General features: G+C 38.2%; 1 protein-coding gene across 1 annotated transcript in view; it reads left to right on the top strand.

Annotated features, from left to right (window-relative positions):
• Positions 1–11,549, top strand: part of SPATA48 (spermatogenesis associated 48) — a 66,186-nt gene that overhangs the window by 32,126 nt on the left and 22,511 nt on the right. Inside the window, exons 3-5 of the mRNA XM_043464237.1 lie at positions 2,384–2,460; positions 4,057–4,195; positions 5,955–6,022. Coding sequence (XP_043320172.1) covers positions 2,384–2,460; positions 4,057–4,195; positions 5,955–6,022 — 284 coding nt within the window. The remainder of the gene's footprint in view (positions 1–2,383; positions 2,461–4,056; positions 4,196–5,954; positions 6,023–11,549) is intronic.

The raw sequence follows: 11,549 nt of genomic DNA, 5'->3' as shown, positions 1-11,549 counted from the left end.
AAAAAAAAAAACTGTGGAAAATTCTTAAAGAGATGGGAATACCAGACCACCTTACCTGCCTCCTGAGAAATCTGTATGCAGGTCAAGAAGCAACAGTTAGAACTGGACATGGAACAACAGACTGGTTCCTAATTGGAGAAGGAGTATGTCAAGGCTGTATATTGTCACCCTGCTTATTTAACTTATATGCAGAGTACATCATGCATAATGCCAGGCTGAATGAAGCCCAGGCTGGAATCAAGATTGCTGGGAGAAATATCAATAACCTCAGATATGCAGATGACACCACCCTTATGGCAGAAAGTGAAGAGGAACTAAAAAGCCTCTTGATGAAAGTGAAAGAGGAGTGTGAAAAAGCTGGCTTAAAACTCAGCATTCAAAAAACTAAGATCCTGGTATCCGGTGCCATCACTTAATGGCAAATAGACGGGAAAACAGTGATTGACTTTGTTTTCTTGAGCTCCAAACTCACTGCAGATGGTGACTGCAGGCTTGAAGCTTGGTCCTTTGAAGAAAAGCTGTGACAAACCTAGACAGCATATTAAAAAGCAGAGACTAATTACTTTGCCAACAAAGGTCCGTCTAGTCAAAGCTATGGTTTTTCCAGTAGTCATGTATGGATGTGAGAGTTAGACCACAAAGAAAGCTGAATACTGAATAATTGATGCTTTTGAACTGTGGTGTTGGAGAACACTCTTGAGAGTCCCTTGAACTGCAAGGAGATCAAACGAGTCAATCCTGAAGGAAATCAGTCCTGAATATTCATTGGAAGGTCTGATGTTGAAACTGAAGCTCCAATATTTTGGCCACCTGATGCGAAGAGCTGACTCACTGGGAAAACCCTGGATGCTGGGAAAGATTGAAGGTGGGAGGAGAAGGGGACAACAGAGGATGAGATGGTTGGATGGCATCACTGACTCAATGGACTTGAGTTTGAGCAAGCTCTGGGAGTTGGTGATGGACAGGGAAGCCTGATGTGCTGCAGTCCATGGGGTCGCAAAGAGTTGGACATGACTGAGTGACTGAACTGGACTGAACTGAGTAGTCCTATACTTATTAAAATAGTTTAATTGATTATTAAAACACTTTCCACAGAAAAACTCCAGGGTTAGATAGTTTTACTGATGAATAAGATCAGATGTTTAAGGAAGAAATAATATCATCTGACCCAAATAGTATATCTGAGAACAAAAAAAAGCCTGTCCTCTAAATGTGAAAAAGATACTACAACAAAAATAGTCCGATAGCCTATGAACAGGCAAAAATATTCTTAGCAAAATTTTACTAAATTGAATTTGCATGTTAAGTCGCTCCAGTCATGTCCACCTCTTTGTGACCCTGTGACTGTAGCCCGCCAGTCTCCTCTGTCCCTGGGATTCTCCAGGCAGGAATACTAGAGTGGGTTGTCCTTCTCCAGGGATCTTTCCCACCCAGGGATTGGGCGTGCATCTCCTCAGTCTCCTGCATTGGCAGGCGGGTTCTTTACCACTCGCACCATCTGGGAAGGCCAACTGGTGATATATAAAAAGGATAAGACATTAGCACTAAGTGGGGATTATTCCAGGATTGCAAATTTGGTTCAGCATTTCAAATCAGTGACTATAGTTAAACTACCATGTACTAAGTCACTTCAGTTGTGTCTGACTCTTTGTGACCCTATGGACCATAGCCCATCAGGCTCCTCTGTCCATGGGATTCTCCAGGCCAGAATACAGAGTAGGTTGCCATTTCCTCCTTCATGGGATATTTCCTACCCAGGGATCTAACCCACATCTTGCATCTTCTGCATTGGCAAGTGGGTTTTTTTTTTACCACTAGCAGCACCTGGGAAACCCCTAACTACCACAGAGTTAAAAATAAGTAATATAAGATGTCTAGGAAGGCATCAAATATTTTAAAATGAAACACCACCACTCTAAATAATTCATGGGTCAAAGAAGAAATCACAGGAGAAATTAGAAAGTGTTTTAACCTAAATTATAAATTTGAAAATAAAACTGATAATTTTATATAAAGGAGTTAAAAGTGTGCTAGGAAGAAAAAATTAGACTTTTGTGTGTATATTCGAAAATAAGAAAGGTCTAGAATTAATTATATAAATTATAATCTTAAACTAAAAAAATGATTAAGCCAAAAATCAGATTAAAAAAGATGAGTAGAATAATATATATTTGTAAATTTTAATGTAATCAATAGGAATGTGTGTGTGTGTAAACAATGTAAATTTTCAAGATAACAGAGGACAGTGTTAAATCTGGTTGATCTAAGAGGTGCTTTGAAAGAAGAAAAATGCAAAAAGAGGAGAAAAGAACACATGAGGAATAGAAAGCGTTAGCAATTCTCATTTATATCTTATCTTTTTAACATTATTCACCCCTTCTAGGATAATGGAGAACCACTTTTACAATCAAACAAGAAATATAGTGCAAAAGACTCATTTTACAAGTCCTCTACACAAAAGTAAGCATGTTTTCCCAATAGAATTTGATTTAAAAATATATTTCTATTTCTTTTTTCTTTAATAACACATCTCCTTCCTGTGCACAATATCCAAGGTCCTGCGAGGACTTCAAAGAACTTCAGACACAAGTCTTTACTTACATTGGTTGCTAAAATAAACAGTTGAAGGGAAAAAAACCTACATTTAATAGAAAAATAAAACCAAAACAGAAAGGAAATGGTCAGAGAGAGAGGATGAGATAAGGGTACAGCATCATAGAAAAGGAGAGCAGAGAAGTTTGAAGGAGAGAATCATACAAAGTATCTGTTATGTGTCTACGCCCCAGGCTGTGAGATTCTCCAGTGAGTACTCACTCTAAAGGGAGACGGACGCTAAGCCAGAAGCCTAGTAGGTAGACAGATCATATCTTAGAAGGTAATAAGTCAATGAAAAAATGAGAAAAAAGTAAAATATGATAAGATCAGAAGCACCCTGTGTGGGGTAATAGGCTTCTGGAATAACTGAGAGGTCTGGGTGGGCCTCCTTGCACAGTGAGATTTGAGCAGAAACTTGGACGAGGTGAGGGGATGTTCAGATGTCTGGAAGGACTGTTTTCCAGTCAAAGGGATTACAGAGTAACAGCCCTGTGTCAGACATGTGTCTGAGATGTCTATCAAGGAAGAGCAAAGGCCAGGGTCTGCAGCAGAGTAAGGGAGAAGTAGTGGAAGAAGTCAGGAAGTGCCAGGACCCAGAGCTCACGGGGCATGTTAAGAAACTGTAAACAGTAGGGCCTTGGCAGTGAAGTGGCCAGATCGGGTGTGTATATCAACAGTCATGGCAGCTGTTGGGTTCAGAGTGGATTGAGTGAGAGGAGAAGCTGGCAGACCAGTCAGAAGCCTGCCACTGTGATCTAGGTCAGAGGTAATAGCAGGTAGGAGGTCAGTAGGAAGTTTTAACAGTTGTTGGCCTATGGATACATTTTGAAAGCAGAGCCAACACAATTTCCAGGCTGGAGATTATGAGTCTGAAGGAAAGAGGCATGGAGAATGATTCCAAGGTTTATGCTCTGCAGCAGCATGGACTGAAGCCGTTGCTTATCACAGTGAAGGCAGGTAGAGCAGGTTTGAAGTGAAAGAAGAGATATGTCAAGTGGGCAGTGGGTCTGTGCGTCTGCAGTCTGGGGGAAGAGGGCTGGGCTGGAGGAATACATCTGGGTGTCATGATTTATGGGCAGGGATGTCAAGCCACAGCATTGAATGAGCCAATGAAGAGCAGATCTTGAGTCTTGGCATGTGTACATCAAGAAAGAGGAGAGAAGAAAGAGTCACTCAAATTCAGCTGATTAGAGACCTTAATTACATGTGCGCAAGCCCTTTTGCCATATAAAGTTGCCATAGAAGCTGCCATAGGAATGGTACCTCTCACATTCATTTGCTCTGCCCTCACCAGAAGGGAAGTGGTTATGTACAGTGTGTACACGAGGGGCAGGAGTCTCGAGGGACATCTGCCTACTACAGAATACGATATTGTTACGAACCATGCTAGTTGGATATGTATTTTTCACAAGATGTCATTATTTTTTTTTTTTAAGATGTCATTATTTAATAATTTTATAGAGCTTATGAAATGGTTCCTTGGGACAAGATGCTACCACCAAAACTTGATCCAGAAGAAACAACAGTGGAAAAAGCTGCTGACCCTGTTTCACATTGTTTTATACTGAAAAGATATGAAGGATCGCCAGCAATAACACAGGTCAGTGATTAGGGACCTTAATTATGTGTGCACAATCCCTTTTACTTTGTAGTTACATTTTTTGAAATAATGCATTTATTACTGAACCAAACTTTAAACCACAGTAATATTTATTTTATTGTTATGAAAAGAGCAAAGCAAATATATACATTTTTGGAATTGAAAATTCCATAATCATAAGTCATCAATAATCTCAAATGCATTCATACCTATATTGAAACTTTTCAAATTTCATTTAAAGACCACTTCTTTTTCAAAAGTCATTTTCAAATACTGTGTTCACTTTAAAAACTGCAAAAGAAGGAGTAAGTAATGAAGACAGAGATATGATTATGATTCCTCCAGAGAGCCTATGCTGAGAACAGTCCTTAAATCCAGAACTTAGCTCTGCACTTTTTGAGGCAGAATGGGAAAATCCATGAATCATAAAGCTTTTGTGACAGACATACCCAAATATCTGTAGAGATGCTCATTGTTTTCATTTCTGACATCAAGAACTCATCATGGGGAGAAAAAAAAAAAACTCATCACAGGGATTACCACACTGATTAAAACCCATCACTTTCTAGAAGGTAAAACTCATCCTCCTTGCATGACACATACCCTGGCCTCTGTTACTTGCCCGTGACCTCCTCCTCATCCTCGTCTCTTTCCATCTCTTCCTCTAGCTTCTCCTCCACCACCGACACGTCACCCTCCACATTGCACATCGCGTTCTGTGGTGAGCTTCTCTCAAATCTTTGAGTCCACCTGCTGCTTCATCCAGCCTTGTCGTTTGCAGATGGTGTCCCACTGCCTTCACCACTGTTTTCTCTGGGATATATCTCGAGAACCATTCAGATCTTACTTTAGGCCTCACAGTATTGCATGGGATGCCCTTGCTCTGTGCTTGCAAAGCACCTTCTGCTTCCCTGGATTCCCTTATCTTTTGGGGGAAATCTGAGCCCTGGGACCACCTTTCAGAATGAAGTGTTTAATATGTAAAATACATAGGACTATAAAAGAGATCAGCTATATTGAAATACAGTTCTAAACATGGACTCCTAAGAGGTTCATGAGCTCCAAAGTTAAGAAGTCTAGATTATCTTGAAAAACTTCAGCTTTTACAGTGGAAAAAATGATAATAAGAGGAGAAAATAAGGCATTAATATAAAATCTCAGCATGTGATTTGCATACAGAAATTAAAACCAATTAAAGGACCAAAAATATGTCTGGATTCCTAGCTATTAATATTTTTAAGGCTCTCTTGACTCCTTTAAAATATTTTATACCTGTGAGAACTGGTGTTTGATTACCTACTCTTTGGTGTTGAGCTATACTGTGTCCAAAGTCGTCCATGGCAGGATGAGATTCAGAGCCCAGGCTGTGGGTGGGAGAGACGATCTGAGGCTGTGGAGCCAAGAAAGCCCCATCTCCAGATGAGGACTCAGGTCAGACCTTTCACAAGGGCTTCAGCCCGGAGGAAGGGGCTAAGGAGGCAGAGTCCAGCTCCCAGAAAACAAAGGGCACTGAGGGCCTGAGGGCACAGCAGAGAGCAGGAGCCTTCCCGGAGCAGGCCTCTGGGTAGGTGACGGTGCTCCAGGAGCGCCTCCACCAGGCGCCCTGGACCCGTGCCTGTGACAGGAGGGACTGAGCTCGTGTACCAGAAATTACGGTACTTGAAGCTTACATATAACAGAAATCACAGTGATCGAAATTTAAATACTAGAAATTACAGTCACTTTGTTAACTACTTGTCATTCATTTTGATGATTTTAGATGGTTGGTGGACTCTGGGACAGATTTCAAACAAGATCTTTCTTGGCACCAGTCAGGCCAGTTAATTTGTAAGTTTTATCTCCTGATGTTCTCATCACTGTCACTTATTTATCTTTAATCATCAGACGCTCTAGCCCATGGGTGAGGAGCACGTCCCCTGGAGAGTATCCCAGGGGCCCTCACACTTCGTCCTTGTGGCTGCAAAGAGAACCCAAACCCCAGTGCAGTCACTCATGTTTCCAGCGTTCTCTGGTTTTCCCCTAATCCTTCTTAAAGTGTAGACTATCAAACAAACCACAGCCATTTAAAAATAAGGAGTGTTTCTATATCATTTCATATGAACATTTATAGTGTTGTAAAATACATGGGCTTCAAGCGATTATAAATTGTTTTCTATCAACTTTTGTATCTTATAGTTATTTTGTGTTCTGTTAACACCAAAAGCAATGACTTTATTACTAATCATTCCGCAAATATAATTTTATGCATTTAGTCTAAAAGAACTTGGTATTTCTGTCTTTGAAAATGTCACTGTTTTGTTTTTTTTTTCTTCTAATTTTAACTCACAATCCAGCCATCACCTTATTTTTTAAATTTAATTTTGAATATTTCCCATATAAAAATGCAAAATAGAAATATGATGTAACCTATGTATCTACTTCCCAGCTTTAGAAACAAACCATTACTAACACCCAGAAGCGCCTATGTACTTCTCTCCAAGAAGTTGTGCCTTCCTCAGGGATCACATTATTTTGGATTTGATGTTTCATATATTCATGCACCCTTAAAACATATATGTTATTCTTAACTAAGATATGAAATTGTGTTCCATATGTGGAGACTCAATTTAAGTGATATCAGATGTACAGTCATACAGCTTAACATTTTTGTTCCTCATTATGTTTGTGAGACTCACACATGCTGGCTTCTCTAGGTATTCACTTTCTCTGACACACAGTCTTCCAATGAATGGATATACTACCATTTAGTCATCCATTCTTTTTTTTTTTTTTCATCCATTCTTATAATTTAAGTTTTTGTCTGGTTTCTCTTACAGTTGGAAACAATGTCCCTGTATCTTTATATACAGGGATATATATAAAGATATATATATATATATATATATATATATATATATATATATAAATATAAAGATATTTCTGGATTTTATATATGCATCCTTACATCTATAATTGCTACATCTAGAGATGTGAACTCCTTTATGTTCTTAACATTGCAACATTTTTCTCCAAATGAGTTTTGCCAGTGGACCAACCATCAATAATGCTTGAGTTCCCACTGCTGCATTCTGTGGCCTATATTTGGAATTTCCAAATTTTAAACATCAAATTTTAAAAGTACAAAATTGTGCTTCATTGTAATTTTAATATTTTAATATTTCACGGTTACTAATTTTTTTGTAAGTTGTGACTTACTTGCATGCTCATGTGTACAACTTACCTTTTCATGTGTTTTGCATCTGGGTTATTTATCTTTTAATTTTTGATTGTAGGAAGTTTTATGTCTGTTATTCTGGATAAAAATCCTTTATTGGTACTATGCATCAAGATATATCCTTCTAGTCTGTGACTTTTCTATTTTGTGGTGCCCTTTCCTAAACTGAAGTTTTGAATTTTAATATGACTGAAGTCATTGATATTTCCCTCAGTATATTGTTATTTTCTGTAGAATTTTTAATAGATCTTTTCCTGTCCAGAAGTAATAAGGATTTTATCCTTCTTTACTTTTTTCCTAAAGCAATTAAAATTTTGCTGTTTACATTTATTTCTTTAAACCATTTGCAATTGATTCTTGCTTATGGTCTCAGCAAGGAACCTGTTTCTCAGCAGGACTAAGCAGGTGTCCTGGCCCAGTTTAGTGAGTAGAGTGCTGAGTAGTGGCCTGTTGGTTGCAGCCCATTAGTGGAGAGTCACAAGCAGAATTTTTGTGAAGATTAAGTAGAGTAGAAAATATAAGAATGAATCACATGGAACCTTAAAGAGATATTTTTATCTTGCAACAAATACTGTGGCCAGTTATGAAGAATAGTGTGAGACAGACAGATAATGTATAAGAAAAATGCATGTGCCCACCGTGAGATTATCCCATCTTTTGTTCCCTGGAATTTCATCACCTCAATGAGAGGGTGTTAACCTTGTACATTTAATTTTATATTTACCTAATCCACAATTCATTGTAAAGCAAAGTATGGGAGATTTTAGTCTTAGCAAAATCAATAAGTTATTGAAAAATTTAAGTTATGGCAAAATAATATTAAAGTGATGTTTTTCAAATATTTTAACAATTTTATATATCACTTCAATAGAACCAACATAAATTGCCCTTTAGAGAAGGATTTTTTATTATTAGAAGAAAAAAGACTAATGAAGTAGAAACATGCAAAATCATAATCAAGTTTAAATGCTGAATCTGAAGTTGCAAATAATGACAATGTTGAGAAAAATAATTGAGTCTCATCAGCAAACAGATTTTGTTGAGCCATATTCTAAAAATAATACATTCTAATAAAGATTATTTAAAAGATGGTTTTAACATGTGTAAAGCACGCCAATAAAAATAGTAGATTCTCATGTATAAATTGAAAGGTAATAATGTAAATAAAAGATTGAAACATTCAAAATTTAAGATCTTTTAAACATAGCAGGCTGAAATAGTTGATAATCTCACTCAAACATCTTTTAAGAGAATAAAGATATAAATTACGGGTACTAACTCTTAATGTTATGTGAAAGCTAGTGAAAAAACCTTTTTTGCAGGAATTCACTAGAGTTTCAGTTGTTGGGACTAGGTGCTCACTGCCGTGGGCCCGGGTTCAATCCCTGATAGGGGAACTAAAATCTCACAAGCCATGTGGCATGGCCAAAAAAGGAAAAGAAAAGAAAAAAGTTTATAAATGTTTTTTTTATTTACACACCATGTAGTGAAATAGCAAATAGCTCACCCAGTTTCTATGGCTCCATTGCATTTATTGTTTTAATGATGAATCATTTAATGAACTGAAAGCCATATATCTTACCAGTTCTGTCATGTCTCAGAACTCCTGAGGGTTCCACTCACCCTGGAGCCTTCATCTAGCAAATGCTGATCTCGTGAACAACAAAAACCTATATGTGAATGCCCATAACAGCTCTATTCGTATCTTCGAAATCTGGAAACAACCAAGATTGCTTTCAACAGGTGAATGGAGAACATCTAGTAGATAAAGATACTAGAGTAGAGCCATGTAGTGGAATACTATTCAGCAATGAAAGAGAACAAGCACAGCATACAGCTCACGAGTCAATGTTCAATGCATTTTGTTCAGTGGAAGCAGCCAGACCCAGAAGTCTCATAGTGCACAATTCCATTTATGTGACGTTCTAGAAAAGGCGAAACCACCAGGGTGGGCATGGGTTGGTGGCTGCCAGGAATTGGAGGAGAGGGAAAGAGCTGCAGACAAAGAGCCTGTGAACTAACATTAGGGAGATGGGGCAGTTGTGTATGGTTCTGCGGTGCTGGCCACAGGACGCTCTGTCATACCCACAGAACTGTACACCACAGAGAGCAAACTTTACTGAACACAAAGTAAGACATAGATCGATAGATACCATGGTGGTGGGAAAATCCAGGTTGGGGCGCAGACGGTGACAAGTGAATCTGTGTTATAGACAAATGACATAACTACATTTAAGTAGATGGAGAAAATCAGGAGTGGTCCTAAATTTGGACCTTCATAATCTTGGAAACAGTATTTGGACCAAAGACTGTAAGATTCAAGACAAAAAGAACTGTATATGAGTGCTTTCTATACTCTATTCGGTAAATGTGTCTCTCACCAGAAATGGATTGGCAATTTTAAAACTTCTTACGTGTATACTAGGTTTGAACAAAAAAGTGGGTCTTTGGTAGATAGCTAGAGTCAGGTTTCATGCTCTCAGAGAGAAAGGTTAAGATGAACCCTGTGGTACTGCTTAGATTTGGGGACATTCCAGGAAACTTACGTTGACAGGCACACCCTCCTTTTGTACTTCACAGATACTGTGTTTTTGCTTTTGATTCTGTGGGTTTGTTCTTTTTTTGTTTCTTTTTTTTTTTTTTTTTTACAAATTGAAGGTTTGTGGGAACCCTGCATCAAGTGAGTCTGTTGGTGCCATTTTTCCAACAGCATTTGCTCACTTTGCATCTCTGTGTCACATTTTTGTAATTCTTACAATATCCCAAACATTTTCATTATAATATTTGTAATGGTGATATGTGACCAGTGATCTCATATCATATCATCTTAATAGCATGCCACGGTCTTCATAGACCAGGACTTGGGGACTGGAGTCGACGAGAAGAAGGACACAGGGGACCCAAGTCTCAAGTGAAACAAGGGTACTTTATTTGCAGAAACGCATGCTTATATATCTTCATACAAGGCAGCTTTAGGCAGTAAAAAAAAAAAAAAAGAGCAAAAACAGAGCCAAGCAAATAACAATCTTCAAAGGGCCAGACTACATTCCATATCCTGAGTAAGGGGGGCATAACTGAATAGATTACTTTTAAGTAAAAGGTCACTGAAGGGAGTCACTGAAAGGAATCCAAGCAGGTGCTCTTTCTCATGATCTCAGTCCTGAGAACTGCATGCAGCTCTGCTCGCTTCTGTTTTCCAGGAACTGATAAGGAATAGAGAATCCTTGAGAAACGGCACACAAAGGAAGAAAACATATTGGATCCCTTAAAGTTGAACGTCCCCTGACAATTCCCCCTTTTTTATTTTTTCATAATTGGGGGTGACTGTAGATACTTTTGTGAGAAAGGCCCTGACCAATTGAGTTTGTTTAGTTTGAACAATTTTAGTTGGAAGGCATTGGTATACTACAAATATAATCACCAGGACAGTTATCATCATTATAGTTCCAGATCCAATACTATGTGTAATGCTTGGAAAACATCCTCAAGGGTCCAGTCCAGATAATTAATCAGTTAGGTGTTCAGCTAAGGTTTCCAAATTGTTGGAAGAGGGCAGACTCTTAGAGAAGGTTTCAAAGATTTCCTTTTGCAACAATTGTACATTTAAGGAAGGATTATTATGTATATCTTGCAAATGAAATTTGATTTGTTCCCAGTTATAAGCACTATGGTTGAACCGAACAGGAGTGATATAAAATTGAGTAGAATTCCAATCACAATTTAATAATACTTGTTTTATAAATCTATTAATTGATCTCCAACCCATTGGATGGCTGTTTCTAATTCCTGAATTTTATCCTGAACTTCTTCATCTATCTGAGCTTGAGTGGCCCATATAGTATGAGCATCTTTAGTCCAATTTTGAATAAAGTTTTGTGTTTGAATTGAAGTTTGTAAACCAATGCCTGTGACAGCAGCAGTGGTGCAAATGGCTGTTAACCCCAAAATGCCAAGAATTAGCCATCCAATGAATCGCTTAGATCATCGGAGTCATTTAGTGAGTAATCGGGAGGCAAGTCCTGCCATGGGACCCTCTTCCCAGGGTCGTTGGAGATCTACTGGCTACCACAGACTACGTCAAGATCAAAGAATCAAAAGGGATTCGTTTTTTAGAGAAATAGAGGAATTAAGACAAGTATA

This window comes from Cervus canadensis, chromosome 3 (genome assembly GCF_019320065.1).
Source record: "Cervus canadensis isolate Bull #8, Minnesota chromosome 3, ASM1932006v1, whole genome shotgun sequence".
Lineage (NCBI taxonomy): Eukaryota > Metazoa > Chordata > Mammalia > Artiodactyla > Cervidae > Cervus > Cervus canadensis.
Note: the sequence above shows the minus strand (reverse complement) of the source record. Positions and strands in the feature narration are given on the sequence as shown.